At 41.8% G+C, this 27,620-nt stretch overlaps 1 protein-coding gene and 1 long non-coding RNA gene across 4 annotated transcripts; one reads left to right on the top strand and one right to left on the bottom strand.

The window, feature by feature from the left end:
* On the bottom strand, positions 1-27,523 carry LOC113225826 (calcitonin gene-related peptide type 1 receptor-like). Of its 3 annotated transcripts, XM_026458272.1 has the most exons (8): positions 27,339-27,523; positions 14,005-14,099; positions 11,562-11,696; positions 1,837-2,138; positions 1,663-1,760; positions 1,500-1,591; positions 661-1,435; positions 1-595 (listed from the first exon to the last, which is right to left on the bottom strand). In XM_026458272.1, exons 4-8 carry the CDS (start codon positions 2,051-2,053, stop codon positions 557-559), a joined length of 1,221 nt encoding a protein of 406 aa, XP_026314057.1. In that variant the 5' UTR covers positions 2,054-2,138; positions 11,562-11,696; positions 14,005-14,099; positions 27,339-27,523; the 3' UTR covers positions 1-556. The 3 variants fall into 3 exon arrangements, with proteins under 3 accessions (XP_026314057.1, XP_026314058.1, XP_026314059.1); XM_026458273.1 differs by lacking the exon at positions 14,005-14,099; XM_026458274.1 differs by lacking the exons at positions 11,562-11,696; positions 14,005-14,099.
* LOC113225828 lies at positions 13,475-15,376 on the top strand. The gene is made up of 3 exons (XR_003310048.1): positions 13,475-13,614; positions 13,792-13,894; positions 15,138-15,376. It is a non-coding gene; the product is annotated as an uncharacterized LOC113225828 (long non-coding RNA).
* Positions 27,524-27,620: the final 97 nt, after the last annotated feature.

The raw sequence follows: 27,620 nt of genomic DNA, 5'->3' as shown, positions 1-27,620 counted from the left end.
ACGTCTACGTGTATTTACATAAATTTGACAACATATTACACCGAAAGCGGCGCAGTGAGGTGATCGCGCGTAACTCTAGTACTCAATGCATCAAGAACTCAGGATTTAGTTTTAGTTGAATCGTTCAAACGAGTACAAAAATAATATATTTTTTTACAAAAGTACTCCTTTGAAGCGTCTTAATTGAGCAGAAACTAGTAAGTAAAATAGATTGATACGAGGCCCACCTCACTACACCGAAAAAACATTAAGTATTTGATGCTACGCTCTCAGGTCCGTACTATTGGAAGGGCGGCACTTCACGACCGACGGTGACGTCACCACTACTCACGGCACTCGATGGCTCGACACGTACACTAAACACTGACCGCGGTCACGCGCGCGTGAGGCGCAGCGCCTACAGCAGGCGCGTGTCGGGCGGCGCGTCGTCGTCGCTGTCGGCGCACTCGAACCGGATGTGCCTGGCGTTGACGTTGGCGCCCCCCGCGCGCCGCGTCGGATTCACGTCGTCGCGTGTCGGCTCACTCGCGCCGGCGCCCGCGCCGCCCGCCGCTAGTCACACTTTGTCTTCCGCACCAGCCGCCGATCGCACGAACTGCAACAGACGCGCGCTCTCAGTAGAGAGACCGAGCTGTGCGCGGAGGCGCGGCGAGTACCTACCGATACGGTGGTGGCAGTGGCGGAGTTAGCACGCGGCCGGAAGGTGAGCACGCGCCAGCGCCGTCGCAACTGCGCCAGCACCTCACCGTTGCAGAAGCAATACAGCACGGCCACGCACAGCCCCTGCGGTGAGATACTCAGCGCTGACGCGTACTCGTATGCGCGCCACCAACTGGACGAGCGCTCAGGTCGGATGGGAATCAGCAGGTACTGCAGGCCCAGCAACGGTGCCAGTAGGCACGTGGCGCGCAGTGCGTGCAGCGCCGTGGCGGAAGGCCGTGCCGCGCCTGCGCCTAGCGCGCCGCCCGCGCGTAGCTTTGTACATAGCACGCGCACGATGTTCATCAGGAAGGCCAGGTTCAGCAGAATGGCGGCCAACGCCAGCACGGCCAATTCCGGACGCAGCTCGTCCTCGTCGAAGTCTATCCAGCACAGTTTATCGCTGCCGGTCAGCCGTCGCGCCACGTACACGATTACTGACACCACTGGCGACAGCCAACCCACAGCCAGTAGCGCGCGTAGCAGCTTGCGCTCGGATACGAACGCATGTACGAGCACCGTGTGTAGGTAAATGCCCTCGCAGAGCATCCACATGTAGTTGGTGACTAGCACGTACTGTAGCAGCGCATTTAGGGCACGGCACCAGACTGGTGAATTGCTCATCGTATAAGGGTCCTTCATTACCAGCTCGTACACGCAAAGCCACAGCACGTTGTTGGCCGCAAATGACGCGAACAAGTTCATGTGCACCGTGATGCGCGCGCACCGCAGGTTCCTAGAACAGACATGCGGTCACTAGCGGCCACAGCAGACTCCAGTGAACACTACTATGCACTTACTTGAAATAGATCAGGATGGCGAGCGAGAGTAGCAGTGCGAGCAGCGAAATTCCATAGCCGATCTCGTACACGGTGACCACGTCGCTCATAGTCTGCACACGCCAAGACAAGTGTATGTAATCACTTCACCGCGTCAAGCGCCAGAGAGTGGAGCGATACCTACGTCTTCAACGACACAGGTAGTGTAATTGGACCAAACGAGGTTTGTATCTGGATGCCGGAACCATGTGCCATTCGCCGTGCATTCCTTGTGCGCCAACACTGCAAATACAGCGACAAATCCGATACTCGCATATTTTTATACCCTCACAGCAGGAAATAGAGAGCGAATACTTACGTTCCTTCTTGAAGCCAGGAATGAAATCGGGACAATTGAGATAGGCGACGGTGCCTGCGGGCGTGTGTGGCCAGCAGAGCCACATGTCGTAGGTGCCCTCACAGTAGAGGCCGGCCGGCGGCGCGGAGCGACTGTTAGCTGTCGTGCAGGCCAGTCCGTCGCGCGCCTGCCGCTCTGCATCGTGCATCATCAGCGCTTCGTGCTCTGACGAGTTCATCGCGCGCGCAGGTGGGGGCCGCTGATAGCGTCGTCATCGCCCGCACGCCGTAACCATCGATCTCTTTGGCCTCCGGGCCGGATGCCTGAAAGCAAAGTTCAATAAGTCATAATAGTAGCCCAGATAATATAATACTTAACTAGGTGGTGGGTATCGGTAGTGTCATCAAAATCTCATTGCGCTTCCGGCTGCTGAGCCTATGCGCGAGGTCGATTTTCGTTACGGAGGATACTTTGAATTACTTTGAATTTTACTTTTAACACAGATTTTATCAAATTTTGCAAAATAGAACAGTAATTAAAGAGAAAGTACAATTAAAAACCAAATTGTCTCGTGTAGCTCAATCATCACTTGAGATAACAGCAATGTCTGTGAGGGCGCGAGCGTATCTTCTATTTAAATGGTAATGCCGGCGTCGGCTCATGTTGTATTCATACATCTCGACTGATTTATTTATGGTCCCCTTAGCCAGATTGTATCACACATCTTCTCCTTTTACATTTTCATGCTTTCCTCTACCAAAAGCTTAATCATCGTGTAATTGTGACGTAAAGTACGCATCGTACTGCGCAGAAAACAAGGAATTTCGACTATGCTGTTACGTGACTCTATGTTTATTTTTAGCGGACATATAAAAACTTTACTTGCAAATAAAATCGCTAGAACGGCGAAAATATGAACACGATAATTGTAGTATATTAGAAATTTATAAAAGTAGTCACACCGCAGTTTAATAATTATTAGCAAGAGTTTTCAATACTGCGCAAAGCCTTGTCAGCTACCTCTCTCTACAACAATAAAGCCAACAAGATTGGATATAATTTTCACTTTATAATGTCGTAGGCTTATTGTTTCGGTAAATTACAATTTATTGTAAACAGGGCTCAATGAAGACGCTTTGTAGGCCGCGACATGAATATGGCAAAAAAAGGCATTCCCTTCACGACATATCCTTTTAGCTGAGAAATTCCTTGGAGAGTTGGTGTGCGCGCCATTACCAATTACCGACGTACCGATAATGAACACATCATTACCATCAATTATTATTTATTGCTGATACGTGCAGCGCTCTCAGCGATTAAGGCGACGGTAAAAATGGCACGATGGGCCAATTTCGATTTACTTGACGTTATTTAATTTCTCGAACTGCGGGAAAGTAAACAAAATGAAAATTATGAAAACTTGCAGGTTCTTTACAATCGAAAAGAAAGTTCGGCTTTGTTCGATCGGCGGGAAGTTAATGTAATGAAAAAGTTGATAGGAGGGAATCGCTGTTTTTCGCCGCCATCGCGGCCGAGGCGACCATGATTGGCGAGCGCCACGCATTAGCGCTAATTACTCGCGTCGCAAGTGGTTAATGGCTAAGCTTTAGTGCCGAGGTGCGCTCGGTGTCCTTGGGCGGCTGGCGTGGTGTTTATGGCTTCCGGCACCAAAGTCATAGTCATAGGTCATTAATATAAACGAGAATTAAGAAAGGTCCAAGTGCTGAGCCCTTCGGAACACCCATACTTACTGAAGAGCTCAAAGAAGTCACTCGATTTATGTCTACTATCTGAATTCTATCGCTGAGATATGACGAGATAAGCCTTGCCATTTACTCCGTAATATTTCAACCTCCTAACAAGAGTAATATGTTCCACACAATCAAATGCTTTTGGGAGGACACAGAAAACCCCACAGCGTTCGGGAACTTTCCCAAGCATCAAAGACGTGTTTTAGAGGCATATTGTAGGCAGGCAGGGTGGAGGCGGCTAGTGCAGTGAGGATTCCATCGCTCCACTAGGTTCCTTCGCGTTTGGATACCACTTTCCACTTAACATCAGGTGGAGTGGAGTCATTTGCCTGTCAGGTATAAAAAAAAAAAAAAAAAAAAAAAAGTAGTCATACCCCGCATCGCTAGTCGGTCTACTGCTGGTAAACCCATATTATACACTATGAAAAATGTGATTCCTACCGAAATAGGACAGTAGTTGAGTCAAAACAACAAACAACGCATACTCTCATAGCCTCTATCCGCACTAGCCCTGCCACTAATCCTGTATCGCGAGTGCCATGGACACACACATAGGTAGACAATCACAAATTATACCCAAACTCACGAGAAAAATAAATGTAGACCATACAAATATGTCTCCCGGCCCGGGAATCGAACCCGGGACCTCTGCATGTCAGTTAAGCGTTGTAACCGTTGGACCATGGAGGCAGTTAAAGTCAGCACAACTTTTCGAATATTTTACTTAAAGCTGGTAGAATTGAAATAGGTCTATAGTTGTTGGAATCAACTTTCCTACCTCTTTTGAATAAAGGAATAACCTTACTGTATTTCACCAAATCAGGAAAAATACTTCGTCGATGCACCTTTGGAATGCAACAACTAAATGTGGGGAAATCATATAAATTACCGAGTCTATAACTTTACATCGACGACGACTTTAGACGACGATCTAAAGTTATATAGACTTAGTATTTTATGTGATTTCCCCTTATCTGATTACATCTTTTGTTTTTTAACATGTATAGATTTAAAAGGTTTGATTATGTTTTGCGGATTAATGTGATGAAAATTATAATTATACTGCCACAAACATCAATACTATTCTCTAGGAGATCCATAGCAAGAGCAGGAGAGGAATTTAATGATTCTGTAGTGTTCACAGCGATTTTCGAAAAAAATGATTCGAAAGCTTGAGCTACCTCATCTTCAAGTTTGCCGTCTAATTCTAGAACTATATCTCTATCATGTTGTTTAACCCTGTCTGACTCTTTATTTATTCGATTGTATAATTTTATCGCTGTGAAACTTAACCGTAGCAGCTATGCATACTTTTTAAATAATTTTATCATAATTATTGTATAAAACTGGTATTAGTATTACAACTTTTTATGGCATATAGCTCATACAAACGAGACCTACTCTTATGAATGCCTACTGTTGCCCAGTCGTTGCATTTAGTCTCTTCAATGGAAAGTTAATGTTTCGAATTGAATACGTTATCAAATTTATTTTTAATGCAACTAAATATCGTGCTATATAAAATAATTAACTGTCTCTGTGGCCGAATGGTTACCGTACCGGCCGGACTGACACGCAGAAGTCCCAGGTTCGATTCTCGGGCCGGGAGAAATATTTGTATGGCCTACATTGATTTCTTTCGTGAGTTTGGGTGCAATTTGTTTCTATCTATGTGTGTATCCATGGTACCCGCGATATAGGGTTTCCGTAGTACGGTGCTATGTTGAGTGTGTGTGTTATCATTATTAAAATTTATTTTTTCGAACTTGCGGTATATGAGGCAGAGAACTTAAAATACTGCAGATTATTTTAAAATCTAATAACTTGTACTATAGTAATCGGTCTGGAGAGAAATTGGTCTACCTTCTTGCTCACTTTGCAATTAAAAGAAGCCGCTATGGTCTGGTCTTAAGCAATTTATTATTGATTTAGATGCTGCGTCTGTGTTGCAAAGGGGCCGTATACACACAATTAAGACGACAAACTGATCCAATTCCACGATCATCATGACATGGAATCTCAATAGTCCGTTCAATGGAAATAGCTATGATATCCTCACGCTCTTTAAATTTTAAGTTACGCTTAATAATAATCATGGATCCGCCTCTACTAACTTCTTTCCTATGAACGAACTGCCTATTACTATTAATAACGACTTTTCAAATATTTTTTCATTTATGTGACCGACGATGGTACGAGTTTGTCTAAAACGTACCTGTTTACTCTAGCCTTGAGAAGCTCCGAATTAATAATTATCAGACGAACAACACTCGGCATGGGCTTCCTAGTGCACTTTCTACTACTACTAGTCCTACTAGTTTGCATCTTTGATTACGTGCTAAGATGCATGAACTCACATCGACAAAGTAGATGTCGTATATTTTGATTACGCAAAGGCTTCGATCTAGTGGCCAAGAAGACGATGTTCAGACGATTTCATGAGCATGACGATCCTGCTGAAATTCTCGGCTCTAGGGTTTACTCCAAAACTGCTAATATCTTACCCGAGAGACCGCAGGCAATGTGCAAGTGTCAGCTTTCAGATCAAAAGACTATTTCACTCGATCCGGTGTGAATCAGGGGAGTAACTTAGGCCCAACTCAGTTTTTGATTATGAAGGATGATCTGACGCATTCTATAACGGGAGCGTACCCTGTGTTGTTTGCAGACAACTTGAAGGTAATAATAATAAACTTTTTATTTGCACCAATTTGGATCACTTATGTTAGTTTGGCTACATACACGATTGTTAGTTACGTACAAATTAGAATGACATCATTTGAATAATTTTATAACATCCACTGCTCAACACAAAAATAAAATAAATTAAATTAATCAGTTTTAATTAAATAAATTACGTTATAAATTTGGACATAATATACCCACTACAACTTAATAAACAGACAAATACCATTATTGAATTCTAATAGAATTATTATTAAAATGGTTTATATGAACCCTGCCGCAATGAGCAAGACATATACAGTCGAGTCTGTTCGCAATCACGTAAAGGAAGCTGTTTGTGCTTGCACCCATTCTGCTCGTCAGACGCTTATTCGTTATAATAGAGGCTATTACAACGAATCTCATTGCGATGCACTTGAACGAGTGGCATCGGCCACAGAATCGTCTGTAACAGAATGAAGTGCTACCAATAGAGTACAGCTTCACGCACTGAAATGTAAGCCCATTAGTTTCACACGATCCAATAACACTATAATCGCGAACTAGCACATGGCGGATGCCCTGCTTGACCGAGCCAGTTCAATTCAGGATTTAGGTATCTCTATAGGTACCAGATTGCAAAAGTACGAACAGGGTAGGTACTCGACTTTATAAGAAGAACAGAGTCTCAATTCCGTGACGATAGAGTTGATATATTATTATTGTTACACAATGCCCTCAGCCTCGTTCGAAGCAAGCTCGAATACAGAGCAATTGTATGAAATCCTTGTGAAAAAAATGTAGGTTATTAATTGAGCGCATCCAACCCAAATTCACTAGGCACCTGTGCAAGAGGCGTTAAAGTTGCTATCCGTTTCTACACCCATGTTTGTTTGTCTCCGGAATGATCGGTCTAGAGACTGTAACTAACACGGGCATTAAAGGCACGTGCCCACTATTGTTTACTTTTACGAAATAAAGTGGATAATCCTCTCGTCTTAGAAAAAACCCGGTCCGTTTGTGCTACAATCGCGGCGCGCTGGCAACTTATTTGCCCTGTCATTTGGGATGGTTCGGATCCGGGAGGCCACCGGGAAACGAGTCAACTGAATTACATAAACTAGTAAAACCTGTACTGATAATTCCACCGATAACTGTAAATATAGCTGCATCACGGGCTAACTAAACAGATTTAAATTATACGATCATTCGTGTCATCCGATGTACACGCACAAAAATAGCAAGAAATATGTTATTGATAAAAAATCACAGAACTGTAAATCGTTGATGGTAGATTTCATGATTGTTTTAAATAGAGGCCTTAAGGATTCAATACAGTGGAATTTAAATTTCAAAATTCGTATTTTACAGTTATTATATTCCAACCATTTTGTATTTGAAATAAAATACAATAATGTATTTCAATTTACCTGACTTTAAGAAATTATTTTCTACACAAATTTTTGCTCTTCCTTCCTAATTTGTACTCGTGTAAAGCCGTGCGTGACCGGATGCAGGTTAAAAGACGCGCGACGCGATTGGCGATGCGATTGCGACTCAGCATGGGTTTACAATAAATGAGTACAATAAAACGAAACGACTCCGCTGAGGCAATTCGAGCGTCGAGCGGCTACTCCGTATGCTACGTCCATGTCTGTAGTACCCGAGTGCACTACAGGCGCACATTGGATATGTGCCATTAGTGCTTTAAAGCGAAACATAATACCGATATCGTAAGTTAAAGCTATTCACCTGCACTCCAGCCTGGACTCCTCCATACGAGTCCCCCGGCAAATTCGCGCAAGGACGGTCGCTCATCCTTTCCTCGAAAAAACTCAGAGCACCTTCCAGCCCCTCTATGTTGAGGTGCTACGCTGTCATGAGCAATTAATGCACTTTATTGAGTCTTACTTTATTACTCACTTTACTAAGACTTAATTTATAGACCTCTATTTGAAATACTCGCTCTATTTAAACAATTTGCAACTCTATGAGGTAAGTACTCGTTACCGGCCACCAAAATCAAAGACACTTCCAACTGACTTAGAACCGTACATATTGGGTATCAGTGCTTAATTTTTAAAGTGAAGGAAAAAAAATGTAAAAAAATGAAATAAAATTGTCACTGCTGAATTTTAGTACAACATTTATTTGCTGTTGGGTTACATCTACTTGGTGTAACGGGCTGGTGTCTGCAACTCGACGTTACAACTGAGTTACAAGTAATTCATAAAAAATGCACAAAAAAATGAATGGCAAAAATAAATTTGTACGATTTTTTATCGAGTTCTTAGGTTTTCGCTGTTACACACAGGATATGAAACTATTTTTCGGATTTTAATCGCGTATATATGTTTTTTCAAATAAACCGACGTTTCGGGCCCTTTACAGGTCCCATGTCACTGTTGACTGAGGTGGTACAGTCATCAACCAGTTACGTCAAATATTAATGCAAACCACCCTATTTTTTACTATAATTACAAAAGTTATTCATTAAATACCTTATTTATAATTTTACAAATAAACATTCCAATTTACGCTACATTACGCTTTACAAATTATCTTATTGAATGAATTTTTATTAAGTTCAATTTATTATTAATTAATAATACAATTAGAATAAATTAAAACATATTAATTAATACTGTAGTCTTATGTATGTTTGGCATTTTTCATTAGAGGAAATACTGGATTCCAAACTGGTGGTACGGAGAAACCATCTCCCCTGTTGAAATTAGGATGTTTTTACTTTCAATGGCCTCTCGCAGCATCCTGGGTAGACAACGGACTTCTTTTACAAGGACCTGGGGTTTGTCAAAGTTGCTCGCAGACACAGACTTGTTTAAATCCGGAAAAATAGTCTCATTTCCTATAAAATAAACAATTGTTATAATTATTAATACAAAGTCTTCTTCTTCTCTTACAAAGACGTCTTCTGGCATACGGCCGAATCGAGTCTTTGTATTAATAATTATAACAAACTAGTGGAGTAATTTCACAAAAAATAATTGAATATCAATTGAATACAAAATTTAAAATAAATAATTATTAAAAAATGATTTAATTTTTTTGTCGCGCACCCTGCATTTGATCTCGGTTAATACCACCCCATTCTCAATGAACTTCAACGATAGGTGTTGGTCAAAGGTGTAGGGACGTCTTTGAGATATGCCAACGAAATTAATGCCAAACGTCATAAGCGTGTTGCGAACTCTCTTGGCGTCGTGGGCGCACGCGCAGTCGACGGCAGTGAACACATCGAAATAAACGGTTGAAAATCAGAGCAACTTTGGTACATACGCTTGCAGCTTCGTGTTTCGCTTCATAAAATCAATCTTCCGCGGAGATTGAGAGAGATACTGCGTATATTTGTGAGATGAAACTTAGTTGCCAATTCTGCACAACACCTATATTGCGAAGATCTGAAATCTTCGTTATGTCAACGTCAGCAATGTTGTACTGTGACCGGAGTTTGAGAGTTTGTGTGAAAACAATTTTGCTATTCAGTATCGCGCCGCCAACCCTAACCTGCTCCGACTACGCGATGCACCGTAATCGTGAGTTGTGCTCAGAGTTATATAAAGCAAACTCACTGCGTGGAATTAATAGAAATGGTCATCACGATACACCTAGATGCGTTTTTGCGTAATGTGCATCGGAATCCCCAACTTCGGCGACGAATCTCTTTAAGTTCACGGCTCCAAGTGGGTCGGAACCGATCTAGTAAAGACGCAGTGACACCAACCGAACCAAGTATCAACAATAACAACAGGTATGAAGAACTTTTTAAAAGCGTTATTGAAGTCTGAGTACGTAGTATCCCAGTGTCTACCTTTTTAAGGGCTCACCAGTAAGAGAATTTATTATTATTATTACGTTTCTGTACATCGCCCCCGTTCCAGGTGTTTTTAAGAGCCTCTGATCCTCATTTTGTAGACAGGAATTCTCGACTTTTAGAAAACTCGGAAATATACCATCTCTGACGAAAATTTTAATGTGTTGCGGTGGTGGTAAAAATAAGTTATTTGTGACTAGTGGTCACAATTAACCATAGTGAAAATAGAGTGATTTGCATTAATATTAGACATAATTACTTGATGACTTCACCAGCACAGACAGCCGTGGTCACGTTTCTCACATGGCATGGTCATTCAATTACCTACATGTCCCATTTTTCCTACTATCAATCTTGTCTCGTGTAGTGGGTAACGGGTTAGTTATACAGATATCATTCGAATGTAATTGTAAGACGTCACGAATTTTCCGCTGATTGTCTGCATTCGTGTATAGTAAGACCGGTATGATCATATTGCTTATTTGTACTGTGCACTTTTCGTAAATGTGGAGTGAGAGCCGATCATCGCCTTTAGGTTCAAATGTTTTTGTGGTCATTGAAAAATTAACTACCTGTTACTGTCTGCGAAGAACAATACCCGCTAGATTCACAGCTGAAAAGTGATTTACTTTCTATGAAATCCTGTATTGGAAAATGTTATAACAGTATGTGTCTGTATGTCAATTAGTGTATGTAGTTTTGGTGAAATCACAGGCATATGAAACTAGTCAACTTATGTCTCAGGGTGACGGGCGCAGCGGCAGAGCCCCTCAGATCTTTGCGATTTAAAGTAAAGTAAAAAACTTCACTTATGTCATTCTTCCACGAAAGGTGCGAATTGTTTCTGAGGAAGCTATGGAGTCGAACTTCTCGCCTCGAGGCCTATAGACAATAACACGCAGAATTTAGACGACGAATGCGCAGACGCAACCAGAGCGCCTCCCGCGTGAAATTGCGGCCGCGTGATGCGTGTGGCTCGTGTTGGCCACTCACCCACTCTGTCACCCGTCCGCGCTATGCGAGTGCAATACTGTTAGATAGTAATTTTGCATTAACACTCCACACTACTTTAGTTTAAAAAGCATATGATTACGCAGGTGTAATATTTTGCTCTAGAAGGGAATGTCGGAAATACCTTCACAGGTTGCGGGTTCAATAAATGAAAGTTACTTATTAGAACTTTGTATTTTCATTAGTATTGCTGCTGATCTCGAACAAACCGGAATACTTTTCAATATAATCTTAGTCGAAAATACTTGTCGGTGCGCTGGAAATTTCCCAAGACAAGACGTACTTTTTCTGAGTGTTTTTTCTGAGTGTTCGATCTTTGTATTAATAATTATAACAAACTAGTGGAGTAATTTCACAAAATATAATTGAATATCAATTCAATAAAAATTTAATTAAGACGTAGTACTCAATAATTAAGGGACACGACCTGCACAAGTATCTCCGCCAAGGAAGTTTGATAGACACGAACAGGCCGCTCTACTTACAACTAGAGCCTGAACAAAGCACACCAACGCAGACGCCGCGCCGCCGCCGCTTTGGCGCAGCACCGCAACAGCTCGTCGGTCGTAACAATTAGTAACTAGTGTAGTGCTACGTTCTGCAAACTCCTCTGTTCAGATCTAAAACAATTAGGAAAGAAATGGTCAAAACAATTTATTAACACATGTACGCAATATGTAAATGAGCTTTTTCGATACACAGAGGTATATTTCTGTTTCAGTGTGTAAACAATACGAACATGAAGTCCCTCAAATTTGTGTTTTTGTAGAACTGTTGTAACGTCGAAATCGACATCGTCGAAGTCCACAAGAAGCAACAGCGCACGACCGGGATACAGATACAAGATGATGAGTGGCGGGTGAAAAATAAAACTCGAAGCGAGGTCAAGTGGCCGATATCGCTGCGGCCGTTACAAGCCAGAGCAAGCCGCTAGCAGCACCAGAGCCATGATTTACGATAATGATAATTAAATATTTGAAAAAGACGAGAAACAGACGCCGACCCGCAGGACGGCACGCCTCTCGGCGCGGCGGGGAGCGGCCCAGGCGCAGCTGTAAACACAGCCGTTAATTCTTTTTTTATCACCGCCGGCAATCACACATGTAGCAAGTCTAACTAAGCAGATGTGTGATGCGAGATAAAAATCCGAAGGAAGGGCGTTTGCGATTCCATTATCAATTATTCCGTCCAGATATTGCTGACGATCAGCCAAATTGCGTCAGTTAAGCACGGACCGACCGTCCTCTGGGACCGAAGCCAGACGGACTATGGCGACTGTGAATGTAATGCTGATGGGAACACAATAGACAGTATGTTGGGAGCAGAGAGCGGTCGACGTTCTCGGCAGGAACAGTACAATAACTGTATGACACCCGTACTGCGCATTAATTCACACAAAACCCCATTACTTGGAAAGGCCTCTCGCGCGCACTACATTCATACGTACGCACGTATGAATGTTTAATGAATGTGCGTAATAATTCAATGCCACGAGGACTCATCCGTGAGTTTGAAGTTATTCACATTCCGATTGTGTTTTCGATTGCTGTACCATTAGCGTCTGTGCATAAATTATCGGCTAAATTAAGTTCTGATTGCTCACTTTGAAAACGCAATAATGAGAATTGTCGACCAAATTGCCAGCCACGTGTCGCTTCGGGGTTTTTATTTTTGAATACAATGCCAACACTTCCTAGCACCTTTGTGAAAAAGTACCCACATGTATTACATTGAAGCGAATTTTGTAACATGCGTCGTCTCCGTGTTTCATTGGTTCACTAGATGGTACGACTGTGGTGTGCTGTGGCGTCATTCGCAAAAGACAAACATAACACATGAACAAATGGGAGCGTTTGGTGAAACGCGTTGTATCATAGTAATCGGATACAACCAAGTTGCCAATCTGCTTAAAGTTCCTTGTGAGCACCGCCCCCACTCTTAAGGCTAATATTTGGTCGCCGTAGAGTGCTGCTTAGTTAATTATGGTAATGACTTCGCCCGAGAATACTTCGGCATCGTTTTGCCTTACCTACACTAAAGGCATCGTAACAATCGACTCTTACCGCCGTAGTCGACCTTCGAGTCTGAAGAGACAAAATTGTGCAGCAGTTTCATTAGTCCTGATATCTTATTTACTGATTAAGCTGCGCCTTGATTTCTATTATTGTCAAGTAGAGATCAAAAAACAAACTTGTTTGCTTTCAAAAGCATCGTCCGAGAGGGCTTAATAGAATGTCAGGTCGCGACGTCCACATCGTACGTGATAAGTGCCGCCGCTCGGCAGCGCGCGCGGCAGGGGAGCGGACGAAGCGGGGGGCAGTGGCCGTATAGTGGCCATAAAGCCGCAATAACCGGCGCCGACGAAATTACAATTAAGTCGTAAATATCCGTCGTCTCCGTCGCCGAACGACTCAATATGTGCGAAGCGAGCAACGAGTTGCAATCTGTTCGATCGCCGTTCATTCATCTGTTGTCAGCTCCAGGCGTCGCCCGCCCACTGACTGAGAGCCAGACATCGTCGTCTATTTTGTCACATAGGTAATTAAGTAATCATGCACGCCAGATGACGAACATCAGTGTTGCACCTGCATGGAAGGTGTATAATATGTACCTCTAAGCTAATCTTACACTAATTTCTACAACTTTTTCACTGGAATCATTACAGGCACTATAATGGTTGCTGACTGTAAGCAAATTTTTAAATTGTCGTTGCAGTTGCCCCCCAGAGACACACATGACATGCCATTCCCCGAGCCTTGCGTGCTGATGCCAAACGGGATCAAACATTTAGCAAGGACACGGACGAAGTCCATTTGAGGTAACAATTTGGTGCCTATGGGTACATGGGTACATAGTACCCGCAATAAATTTATGTGCCGGGATTAATTGTCTGAGAACGTGGTTGATAACGTTGTTAATATATCTTACCAGCCGTCACTCAGCCAGTGTTTGTACAACTCGCCGTTGACACGATGGCGGGACGGTGAAGGCACGACCACGATAACAAGATAATGCCGCTACAACTGGAAACAAACACAATAAATATTTCAATGTTCCGTTACTACTTTTGCCGACAGGGACGGGCAACCTAACAGTCGGTGCGGCTCTCAATGTTTCAATTTTGCAATGTAGGAGGCGAGCGGACGGTGCCATTTTGGCGGGCGTCGCCGAAGCAAGTACTCCTAAATAATGGTGCTAATTGTGAGGAAAAGTTAAAGAGACGCTGCGGTAACCGAATTAGATTTCCGGACGACGCGGCGGCCGTTTGTTTGTGCCAATCGAATCGCAAAACGCGACATTTCATTGCCCACTGCCAATGCACACGCGTTGCGAAGGCGCTGTTGCATGCTAGATTCTACATCTTCATCAAGGAGCACGCAAAGAAAGACTCTGCTAGACGAATTCCGGTCACTAACTTACTAAACTTTCTCCGGCATAATAAATTAATTACATGAGTTATTGGCCGAGAGATAGTTTGGCTTGTTCCTCGTCGTTTTATATTTAGCCACGTTGCAAGCGCACGACTTGTTCGTACCGTCACTAGGTATTATAAAAACATGAAAAGAAAGCGTCTGAGAGTAACGAATTATAATACGCTCCCCCGCACGTCCTGCTTACCCCGCACACAATGCTCAAATATTATGCATCAACCACAAAAACAAAACTTAAGTGTGGGTTGCGACAGACGTCACGAATTTCAGTATACAAATTAAATTTAATTATTATTAGGGCCAATAGGGGCATCCATCCCGAAATAAACAATCTGTCCAAAATCCATGTTTCGTCACCTGTTACTATATCCCACACCAAATTTGACGCCCCTTCGTTGAATCTGGTAAGCATGGCATTGCACCAAGTGACGCGACTCGTTTTTTGAGCCTCAGTCAAATTGTGTGGTATCCACCAAGGGCACAGCCAAATTATCGCACCCAAATGTTTGTATGGTTTTGATTGTATTTGACTCATGCCTATGCCAAAAGATGCCCGAATCTCGTGCTATGTCACATGCCTGTCTATATCGATCATACGGCGCACAGTGTCGATCTTTTTGTTGTTCACAGCAGTGGACGGGCGACCATCAAGAAATTCGTCACTGAGACTCACAGGACCGCGTTTGAATTCTGCAAACCTACCTACCTACAAATAGTCGTCTTGCATAGTGCTTCATCGCAAAAACCTGTTTGAAACCAAGCGAAGCCTTGCTGAGCTGTTAAATTACACTTAAAATCGTAGAAAATCATAGTACGAAAATTTTTACGAGTTAAATCCATGTTGATGTAGATAACCAATTTCTAAATGACGCCACAATGTAAAAACAAGTGACGGTCAGATGAAACAAACTGTATTCTACAGCCAAAGAGTTCCATTTTGAAATGTTGTAATTACTTTTTAAATATTGTTTATGTAAGTGGTCACTTCCGGAAACGTATAGTGCGCCCTATGTATTCAGAATTGTACAAAAAGTGTGGTAGTAATTAAAAAAAATAAGTAGCACTGGACACAGTTCGCGTCACCATCACAAATTGCCTCCTACGTACCTCTCGTTTCAACCTATTCCATTTTGGACTATTAGTTATCTTAATTAACATTTACATCAAATTACGAAACTCTATTATATATTTCAAAAAAGAAAAAGGATTTATAGAAGAAACAAAGAACTGATTAGCCCCATAACAATATTATAACACCTATACACGAACACGACAACAATATTTAAATACCTCCACACAAATAGATACCTAAACAAATACCATAAAGTAAAAATATTTATTATAATGATTATTATATTAATACAGAATAATACTTAAATACTTACATATTTATATAGGTTATACAAATACTTCAAGAATAATTCTCAATTATTGAAAATGCCTTCCCCTCGTTAGCTGTGCTCTCTATATTATAATTTGCAACACCACGTGAACGTTATGGAACACAATAAAGTATTAAGAGTAGCACGTGGTTCGAAAAGACTGAACGGCGCTGAACTGAGTCAAGATCTGAACTGAGTGAACGTTTATTCGCACCTCTGCTTAAGTGAAGGGAAGCATCGCGATGGACCAGCGCGCGGCGCGACTTACTGGCAGACTGACAGGCTGGCCTAAACCATCCCCTTGCAGGAGACGCGTGCTCAGTAGTGGAGCGTATCATGGGTTGATGATGATAATCTATGATTCCTGTATCAATTACCACTGGAGGACCGCTCCTCCGGTGGTAATTAAATCCCGGACCCTCTATATAATGAGCAAACGCTCTCTCAACTAGGCTATCGCTGCTTTGTACTAAGTTTTAACGTTATTTTATCTAAATCTCAAACCACCTTACTTCTGACCTTACCAAGTACAATCAATATAGTTCCTTCAATAGTAGTAGCCTTCATACAACCAACGGTTCACCTAAGTACAACGTAGTAGTGACGTGCGCTGCGTTAGCGTTGGCCTTTGACCTGAATACGAATATAGTCTATTTGCCTCTAACGGCTGAATTCGCTCCAAAGAGGCTTATTGACGTAATTGCAATCTCGTCGTCGGCGCAGGCGACGCGCTCATGTTGCTTAGGAAAGCTATCATTTGAATTCACTCCACACGCGGCCGCTTGTTACGCTTAGAATCGATTCACTGTTGTGGTACAACCTTCATGCAGTAGGCCCTCATATGACGTACGTTGCGTGCCCACAATTAATAGACTCGCACATGTCGCGACACATGCGTGCTGCTACAAGCATAGGGGCTGTTGTTGTGAACTCTAACACTCAGGCGACCTTGACAATACATTAGGACGAGTATCTCCGGCAGAGCGTACCCGGTGTTCGCCTCGACTCTCTCGTACCGAGCACAGCCCGCCCGCGCCGCGGCGCCTTATCTTGCGGCTAATGTGGCACCGCACTCGTAAAATTCGCCACGCAGTACGTGCTCTGTATATGAGTATGCCAAACAAAAGAATTACATCACTACAACTCCGGGGACATGTTTGTGGTCCTACTTAAGTGTGGCTTTAAAATTAATTACAAATTGTGACCACTTCTGCTACATTTAACGACACGTCTATGATTAATGCACTGCGTAATAAATTATCAGTACATGCGTACGCGCAGTCGCTGCGCACGTGCGCGTACACTGCTGAATATTGTCGAATCGTTTCACGCATGTTGAATCGTTCACACGCTAACGTACTTATTCATCTAGTGTCAGAAATTCTATTTCATAAAACAAATGGTGTAAGGAAAAAATACACCCATATAACACAGAATATAACATTTTAGGTTGAAAGCATGAATTTGCCCTCCTATATAGGAGAACTCAAATAAAATAAAACAGAAAACAATTTTTCAAAATACATTTGTTCCTGTACATTTCTTGCTATTTTGCTGCGAATTTTATTATTTTGCGGTAGAATAATGAGGGACGGGAAACCCATAGTGTTAAGACGGCCTAGCGTCCCGTTTCCCCATTTTCTTATAGATAATTACCCAAATTGCAGAGAAAATGGTTAACGGTAGAGGCGTAGTGAGGTGAATTTGTAGGGTAACGAACAACTTCAGGCTGCAACTCCTTTAAGGTGGAGATGGTTCGTTGGTAAGTTTGCGCTCGGGCGTGTAGAATAAGTGGGGAAGTGCGGCTGATTAGCCCTCTGTGAGTTTGGCCATCATCCGCATTTCTTCATAACGGTGGCGATCAGTTAACGTGGTGGTGCCAGATTTAAGGAAGAAGATCCAATATACGTAATTGGATTACTTCACGAGTGGTCCGCAAAACTGTTCTGTAGTTAACCTACCTACAGAATAGTTTTGAGTTTCTTCCTTGGACCATTGCGATTATCACAACGAATGAGTTTTCCACGACGGGTGCAATGGCGCGGTTTAAAATTCCATCACTTCCGTGTCGATTCTCTAAGACACCGGAGCCAGCGATGACGCAAATGGGTCAGCATGTGGGTATATTAGAGGTGGATGATTTTTTTCAAAATTAAATGGGACCACTATGGAGGTACCCTCTTTCCAACAAAAAAAGAATCATGAAAATTGGATCACAAATACCGGAGTTGTCGCGTAACATACATACAAAAAAAAAACAGTCGAATTGAGAACCTCCTCCTTTTTTGAAGTCAGTTAAAAATGAGCGAATACTTTCAAATTAAGTTACTTTATATAAGTTCATCTCAACTGAAATTTTGTTAATCTCTGTGAGTGTACTTTCAAAATTCAGAAATAAAAATTCAATCATTAATTATAATTTGTACTGGAACATGGAATGCAGGACTTAAGTATTTGAAGAGAATAATTATGAGACTTAATGGCGAAAACGTGTATAAGACGAGCACGACGACGATGCGGCCAACGGGACCTCTTGCGAGTGGTGAATATAATATTAACCGCGAATGGTATGATTGTACGTATGCAAAACATACTATAGCGTCGGGGCGGCCATGGCGGAAGTGGTGGACCGGAAACTTCCTCGAATCGTTTGCTTATTGTGTCTATTGCATTACTCGACGGAAAGTTATGTATTTTATAAATTAGGATCCACTGAATGACCTATGTCTAGACGGCTAGGCAAACAAATAAAGTTGCATTCGCCCGAACCTGGAATTGCTTGCGCCGGCATCCCCACCGGCTGCGACCGAGGCGGTGCAGGTGAAAGACAAGTACAAGTAATAATAATAAATAATAATAATAAATGTTTATTTCAGTAATACAATTAACTTTACATTAACAGTGGATGGTACCTCCTATTAAGCTTATCAAGCCTGTGTCAGGAGGCACCGCTCTTCCATAGCTATAAATGCATATTTAACATTTTTAACTTATACTTAATGTAGTGTTTAATTTTTTCATTTCCAGAGATCGACAAAAACAAAACAAACAATTTTTTTTTTTTTTTTAACTATTTTCAATTTTCTTAACTTCTAATTTTAAATTTAATTTGAATCTTAAAACGTAAGTGTGTGCATTTGTATATGAAAATGTATGTGCGTGTGCGTGCGTGCGTGTGTGTGCGTGTGTGTGTGTGCGTGTGTGTGTGTGTGCGCGCGCGCGCGTGTGTGTGTGTGTGTGTGTGTGTGTGTGTGTGTGTGTGTGAGTGTGAGTATGAGTGTGTGTATGTATGTATTTATGTATGTGCGAGTGAGTGTGTGTATGTATGTATGTGTGAGTGAGTAAGTGAGTGAGTGTGAGTGTGTGTATGTATGTATGTATGTGTGTGTGGGGGGGGGTGTCTGTGTGTATGTGTATTAACCTGTTGCCATAGATTAGGAAAGTAGTGTTTTTAAAGCAACTGTTGTAATAGATCTTCGGTTTCCTCATACGATTTCGACTGTAGCCATTTTGATGTAACTTTTTTGCAGTCTCTATAACTTTTGGCGTATATTTCTAATTCCTTATTAATTAAATTGTACAAATGGGCCGATCGTTTGCTGAATTGTCTGTTTGCAAATGTTGTATTTACTTTAGGTACTTGTGCCACAATGTCTTTCCTTCTCCTCTTCGAAATATTTAGATCATATTTTAGAGACCTATGTTGTCTGAGTACAGTTTGAGTGATGTAGAGTTTCCTTACAGTGGCTAAATTTGATAGTTGATACAAACTGCTAGTGGCAAATCGTCTTTTTTTTAAATACATTATTTTAAGCAAATTGCGTTGCGCACGTTCCAACTCGAGAAAACGAGTTTTAGCAGCTCCACCCCATACAGGAATACAATAAATGAATACAGATTGAACCAAACTCACGTATATTTCCTTAAGTATATCCCTAGACGACGAGACTCGCGGACCAGCGACTGGTCCTGGCACTACATATCTCAGTGTTTTAAAAATCCAATTAAGTTTTCTTACTCTTTTAATGACATGTTCGACGTGTGGATACCACGAGAGTCGCTGGTCCACAAGAACACCCAAATATTTTGATTGTGCAACTTTAATGATAGAAGGGCATGTGCAGTTACTGGTGTTACCTGTGGTTTTACAATTATGAATCTTTAAGTGAAAATTATTTTTAGGCTGAGTATCATTATTTATACTAAAACAGATGTAGTTTATTTTATTAGTATTTAAGGTAAGAGAATTGTTAATTAACCATCTGTTTACACGCTCCAGTCCCCGTTCCGCACTAGACTTCAGAGTATCCCAAGAATTATCAGTGAATACAATGGCTGTATCATCAGCATAAGAGAAAATATTAGCGTTCTTGATCTGTAAATCACATAGGTCATTTATATATATAAGAAAAAGCGTAGGACCAAGAACGCTACCTTGGGGTACGTCATACAAAACCTCTTCGCACCTACTGATGTGGTTATCTAATTTCACTGTTTGCTTCCTATTTGTTAAGTAATCAATGAATATACAAAGTGGAGTACCTCTTATACCTATCTTTTCTAATTTGTGTACCAGTATGGAGAGAGAGACGGTGTCAAATGCTTTTTTTAAGTCCAAAAATACTGACAAACATTTCTTACGTTTGTTAAGTTTTTCTGTAACCAGAGAACTCAAGGAGATTACTGCATCCTCCGCAGATCTTCCACGCTGAAAACCAAATTGGTTTACAGACAATATATTGTTTTTATTTAAATAGTCTAGTAATCTTTTTATTGAGTAATTTTTCCAGTATTTTAGATATCATTGATAATACAGATATAGGCCTGTAATTATTGACATCGTCTCTGTCTCCACTCTTATACACAGGAGTTATAGTTGACAACTTAAGAAGTGTCGGAAAAATTCCTTTGTCAAAACAAAGGTTTGCAGCATGGGTAATAATGGGAACAACTACGGAATTTACAGATTTTAAAAATGCTGTAGGGATATTGTCCCAGCCAGGCGCACTACTCGATTTTAGGTTCCTAATTATACAGTTTACTTCATGTTCGTCAGTATGCAGGAGAACGAAGGAGTTGATTTGTGTTGGTAAGTTTTTGAGATAAGTTTTCAGTTCATCATTCGGTGTTTGTATTTGCTGAGCAAGTTGCTTGCCAATATTAACAAAAAACTTATTTACATAATCCGCAGAGGCAGAGGGAGTCAATTTCAAATTCGTCAGTTCTGTGTTGGTGGATTTATTGTTACTAGTATACGTAATATTTTTAATATTTTTCCATAATAGTTTATTATTTTTGACTGAATTTTTTAGTAAAAGTACAAGTCGCTAATTATATTCACACGAAAAGTGACGTCTCGCGGCCTCGAGTGATTTAATTTAATTCCGAAAACGCCGAATTCAACTCCGTTGCGTATTTCATTGCATACTTTTCGCTCTATACATTTCAGTATATTCAAATACGTTTTATAGGAACATTTACACATTTAGACAAAGTCGATTCAGACGTAATGTTAGTACGTGCTTTTATGGTACGGTGTTAAATAGATAAATAAATAATTAAAATACGTAAATGAAAGGAATCAGCAACAAAATGTATCGCAGTTTATGTCTGTTTCAAATTATATTGCCACAATCGGGTATACAGGGTGTAAATTTGAGACGGGGCAAAAAGGCCCGCTACCTTAATCGTTGTAGTTACAGGAAAGCGGTTCTAGAAGACTATCCATGAATTTTGAAGATACATTCTTAGACGAGTTTTTAGGTTTTCGCGGTTGTTACACATAGGAAACGAAACTATTTTTGCGGATTTAAATCGCGTATATTTGTTTTTTCAAACAAACCGACGTTTCGGGCCCTTTACATGTCCCATGGTCACGGTTGACTGAGGTGGTACAGTCTTCAACCAGTTATGTCTAATATTAATGCAAACCACCCTATTTTTTCACTATAGTTACAATAGTTATTAATTAAATACGTTATTTTTAATTTTACAAAGAAAACATTCCAATTTACGCTGGATTAAGTTTTACAAATTATTTTATTGTATGAATTTTTATTAAGTTTAATTTATTGTTAATTATTAATAGAAATTAGAATAAACTAAAACATATTAATTAGTACTGCAGTCTTATGTTTGTTTGGGATTTTTCATTAGAGGAAATACTGGATCCCAAACTGGTGGTACGGAGAAACCATCTTCCCTGTTGAAATTAGGATGCTTTTTTAATTTCAATGGCCTCTCGCAACATCCTGGGTAGATAACGGACTTCTTTTGCAAGGACCTGGCGTTTGTCAAACTTCAATGAATGTTTGTGTGTTCAATGTGTGTGTTTGAAGGTTTATCCATGACATGCTCGCGGACTGCAGACTTGTGTACGCGACGGTGTTTGCATATAGCTGAGCACGACAAAAGGTAATTTTTACAAAACTATTTTTCTGCCATTCGATCCAGTCTCTGGTAACGATCAATAGTCTATAGAGACTCGACTATATTGTTACCAGATATACATACATATACAGAGTTAGTTGGTCCCATAGGGGACCAACTGAGGTAAGAGTGCTCGAAATGTCAGAATCGCAAAAAACCTTTTACCATACATTTTAAGTGAAAACTTAAAAATGTGTGAATGCTAATCAAAATATCTTCAAAATATCTTCAAAATTCATGGATAGTTTTTTAGAACCGTTTTCCTGTAACTACAAGGATTAAGGTGGCTGGCCCTGCTGCCTCGTCTCAAATTTACACCTTGTATAGTAGATGCGTGTAAGGCAAATGACGCTGCGGCTGCTGTGGGTGAAGCATTGTTCCTAACTGTTATTGAAGACGGCTAGTGAAGAGCCGAAATGAACCGCCGTGGATAATGTTATCATGGATTATTAGAGTACCGAATAAGGCGCGATAAATCGCATTGATCGGCAGTGGCGGGAGAGAGGTGCGTAGGGGCGGAGCAAGGCGGCGGGACGCTCGGTCAAACTGTAATAGCAAGAACAAACCAATTGTTGGCGAAGAGCGGCTCCGAAGGAGTGTTAGAGCCGAGTCTCTAACTACCTCTACCTACATCACTTGACTATCAGCTATCGGCACCTCACTACTTCGCGTTACGAGCTAAGCGTACGACGCTAAACATTATGCGACGATCAAAGCCACCGTCGCCACGAGGAAGCGATGGTGATTTGCCTTTATTTTATGAACCTTGTCGGACAAAATTGTGTTAAAAATTTTGAGAATGTACGTCGGTCATTTCAATAGTACAATAATGCGTGCAATGAAACGACAGCACATTAATTATATGCTCCAGAAGAAGATAATGTGTCACTCCTCGAAACATCAGACTTCCGTTTAATGGTACTTAATAAAATTTTATTTTGCTTCTTCGTCTTCATTTGAAATTGTCACTACACTGACAATATCGGTCACCAGCTTTGCGGTGGAAATATGGCCGATGTTACCACGACGTGGATTGAACGTTTTTCCGCTCTGCGCGCGAGACCCACAAACCATTTTATTATAAAACTGAGCGAGGCGATCGTGTACTTTTAATTCAAATATACAATTAGACCTTCGCGCCTCTGGGTGATTGCGAACGGTATTTACTGTGCCTGAGTCAGAGGCTAGAGATCATATCAAGCGTAGACTACCATGATTGTATAATAACGCTCGCTTGGCGCGGAAGTACCTAATTCGAGGGCGCGATCTCGACTCTCGCCCGACCTCGGCCTTGCGCCCGCCGCGGATTCCTCACGATTTCCTGTAAGACGACGGAGCTCTTTTATTTATCGCCCAAACTATTTACCAAGTGGCCAAGTAGAAGCACGATGTCAAAGGCACTGTAGGCGCTGTACGCTGTCATGAAACTTTTTTCTTTTGTTTGATCTCTAGGACCGAAAGTCGCGACGTGATATTGAGTAGGCAAACATGTTCGCTTGTGACGCACCGTGACACAAACCAAACTCGCCGTGTCCCGAGCCGATTGCCACGATTATCTTGGATAGGTCCAACACTTCAACCCCGCCGCCTTTTGTAAATTGTCATTTCTAAGATCTATAAAATCTATAGAGTCTTCAGTAGGTACAACATGTTAGCCATCCGTACCACAAACCGCCGCCGCGCCGCCGTCACCGTTGGAACGATTTTCGCTTGTATTATGATGTTATATTTCTCTCCTCTTGATTACACCACCACCACTACACTAATAAATTATATACTCGGCAATGGAGCGACAGGTTAATGCCTGGTATCAATCACTTCCTCGACTGTACCTCAAGTTTAGTTGCTTGATCATATTAACAACCTACGCCGAATGTCGCTTCGGTTATGGTCCGTAATGGGTAGTAAAACAAATTACTGCTGACGATTTAAGCGGATGATGACATGCCATTAATAATATGATCTGGCGGGAGGCCAACCGCCAATCGCGGGCGTCAAATAGACTCGGTCACGCCTAAATTGTTTCTCTTCGCAATGTTTTGACAGTATCAATAAGATCGCATAACAAAGTTGAGGGCATTTATCGCAACTATAGCAGCGGGCTGCGCCACAGGCTTATCAATTAGTAACAGGCATTCGTCTTCGGGCGTGCGAACCTGGCGGCGGCGGCGGCGGCGGCGGCGGCGGCAGAGGAGGCAGCCCACCGCGGACACAACGATACGTCCAGCCGCACGACGACAGCTCGTAAAATACCGCCGCCTGCGCCGACTTCGTCCCGCGAGCCACTTAGCGCTCATCACGTGAGCGACGCCTATTTAGTTTCGCGAATTTGATTAATATGAAGCTTCTCTACGATCCCTCTAGTCCGTTTTGAAAAGCGCGTTATGCAAATCATTATTGAAGTACCGTACATTGCGTCTACTCGGCAGCATTTTTTTATTACAATTTCCTTTTACAATGCACTCATTTCACACCTACCATTATTAGGTATAAATCATACTAACAAACTTTCTGAACAGTTTCTGTTCCATCATTATAAGATTATGGAGATGTAGTTTCTTATTTTGTTAACCGACTTCAAAAAAAGGAGGAGGTTCTCAATTCGACTGTATGTTTTTTTTTGTATGTAGGTTACGCGATAACTCCGGTATTTGTGAACCGATTTTCATGATTCTTTTTTGTTCGAAAGAGGGTACCTCTATAATGGTCCTATTTAATTTTGAACAAAATCATCCACCTCTAAGGGTGGCTGTTCACGCATGAAGATTCATTTTTATAAATAACGCCTAAATTTTATTATAAGGAGCAATTATTTTAATGGTTGATTTTGCTATTCTCCAATTCAAGGCATTTTCCTCTCTCAATATACTTTGAGTAGTGAGAACCGATTTTTATTATCTCCTGTGTCAAGTTCCATATAGTGGCGAACTAGGGGATGATCCGGGTTGGCGCAGTTTCCGGTAACCGATTTCAACAAAACTTAGCAATGCTGCGTACTTTTGAGGTCGGTTTTTTTAGTACTCTGTACTGAGATTATTCATAATGCAAATGTCACAATGTCTAAGTTCATATTAAAAAAAAAAAATTAGTTTCATTTGTTACATTTCAAAGGCATCACGTATGAACATTTCACAAATTGTTCTTGTTTGACCTCATGAAGACCCATTGCATTACGTGATTATTGATAACTCGAAACCTGTACCAACTATGACAGTTGCCGGCGCGGTGGGCCGGTGCACCAACGACACTGTTAAGTTTTACGATTCATCTTCCGGCTGGTCCGTACGAGAGACATCAACGTCGTCGTCATCGAGCTGCACTTGTTTCTGAACAAATGATAAGTGGCGTTCTGTTCGGGCAGAAATTAATTAAGCAAATACAATTGAAATGATGTGCAAAATACTCTGCACTGGCTGCTTTGCGTCCGACCTACTTTTGTCCACGAATTAATAGAGCGACACATTTTACTATAGAGTACAGGGTTAACATCGCGCAAAATCCATGATTTGTATAGTATAAACACTGTACCAGTATACAACCAACCCCTCTAGTTTCATGCTCGTTATGCTCAAGTGAACAGTACGCCGTTGTAATGAGCCGCAGCGCTGAAGATAAAATAAATTGAAAATATTAATTTCGAATTTGTCTTCTCAGTTCCCCATTTCACTGAGTTCAGATAAGACTTCGCGACTCGTTTTCTTCGATCTAAACGATTAATGGTAGCTACTGATGGATGACCCATCAAGTAATTTTACCACGATCAAATGGTTGAACCAGCCCCTGAGCCAGACTCAGACGGCTATTGCACACATCACAAAGTACTCGCATGTCCGATAGTGCATCGCGGCTCACAGTCGGTCATTGTAGGCTGTGTGGAGGCACACGTCGGCCATATAGAGATGTTAGTGTTAAGTGGATATACTTAAATGCCTACCGGATGTTACGTCCGGCCGGTAATATTGAAAAAAAAAAAGATAAACGGTCACTCGCAACAATTATTGAAGGCAGATGGAGTCTTTCCTCGGGCTGTTGACACAATTTTTATGGACCGGTTATTGTTAAGGGTATGGCATTACATCCAGTTGATTTTTATTTTAAAAATAACCAATGCCAAACCTCAGATCCGTATTCGATTTCAGAAATGCATAGGATTTAACCACTGATCTTATATTGTACACATTTTACACACATTGTAGACATTGACGGCCGACTGTCAAGTTAGAGACATCGTTCAGATAATCTGTAATCACCTACGTTTTTGGGTATTTTTATTATCATCACAATTTGTCTTGAGTTATTTGTTCAAATCCTGTGGGATCTGGCGCAGCCGTCGGCGCCACCGGCCGCCGCCGGCCCGCGCACCGGCCTTCCGAGATAATCCCAACAATTCGCCAATTGAATCGAAATCACAAGGAACGCGACGGAACTCGACCTCTTCTGTTCGACAAAATAAAGACTCGGATAAACGGAGAAGGATACTAGGTACCTATTATTTTTGATGTTAGTAACATTACGACAACCGCTCTCAAACCCGAACTCAATATATTTTTATTTCAGGTAAACAAATTACACTGAAATCATGAAATCGTCAAATTGATTACAACGACAACAACAATCACTCATTGTTTTTTTCTCTCTACTAACGTCCTCAAATCTGATATAATAATACGAACGATGAGCAGGTTGACACGGGTTGATCACTTTACTCTATCAAAAGCATATCCAACCGTGGATGGAGTACAGGAGGAGGGAGACGAAAATCGCGCTACCAGTGAGACGGCAACGAGCGTTTGCGATGCCTCATAGGCAAATTGTTCTTTTAGTTTAGGTTTTTTGTATTTCAACTTTGTTTCCCTTCACGTACAGTTTTTATTAGCCTCACTTCAATTTAGGGACGTCAAGTAATTTACTCAAAAATACAGACACTATCAGAAAACGTAGCTGTTGATTAAATGGTTAATCGTGAAATTACTTCAAATGGGCAACAGTTGCGTTGTATGTTACACAGTAAGTAAGTTACCTGTCTACTTGCGGCGATGCTTGTGACGGCGACCGCAGCGATAAGCGATTGCCCACACCGTGAAGCGATAGGCGGCAAGGTCGCGGCTCGCACAGCACTGGCCCCGCCAGCACTGGACGCGGCGGCCGATCGCGATCGCAGCTCTGGACACGCGAGGCGCGGCGGCGGCAGGCGGCGGCGGCGGGCGGCGTGCGACTGCCGCGTGCCGCGCTCGTGCCGGCCGCGCCGCGCCGCGCCTTGCTCCCTCGCCTCTAACACCACTTATTGAAACTAACTAAGTGC

Source organism: Hyposmocoma kahamanoa, unplaced genomic scaffold (assembly GCF_003589595.1).
Source record: "Hyposmocoma kahamanoa isolate Upper Pololo Valley unplaced genomic scaffold, ASM358959v1 175, whole genome shotgun sequence".
Lineage (NCBI taxonomy): Eukaryota > Metazoa > Arthropoda > Insecta > Lepidoptera > Cosmopterigidae > Hyposmocoma > Hyposmocoma kahamanoa.
Note: the sequence above shows the minus strand (reverse complement) of the source record. Positions and strands in the feature narration are given on the sequence as shown.

Excerpts from the sequence above, each read along its gene's own strand:
- LOC113225826 (XM_026458272.1), bottom strand. The coding sequence starts at position 2,053 with ATGAACTCGTCAGAGCACGAAGCGCTGATGATGCACGATGCAGAGCGG. Across the intron at positions 1,761-1,836 it reads TCCTGGCTTCAAGAAGGAAC|TGTTGGCGCACAAGGAATGC; the intron begins GTAAGTATTCGC and ends CTGTATTTGCAG. Across the intron at positions 596-660 it reads CCACTGCCACCACCGTATCG|TTCGTGCGATCGGCGGCTGG; the intron begins GTAGGTACTCGC and ends CGTCTGTTGCAG.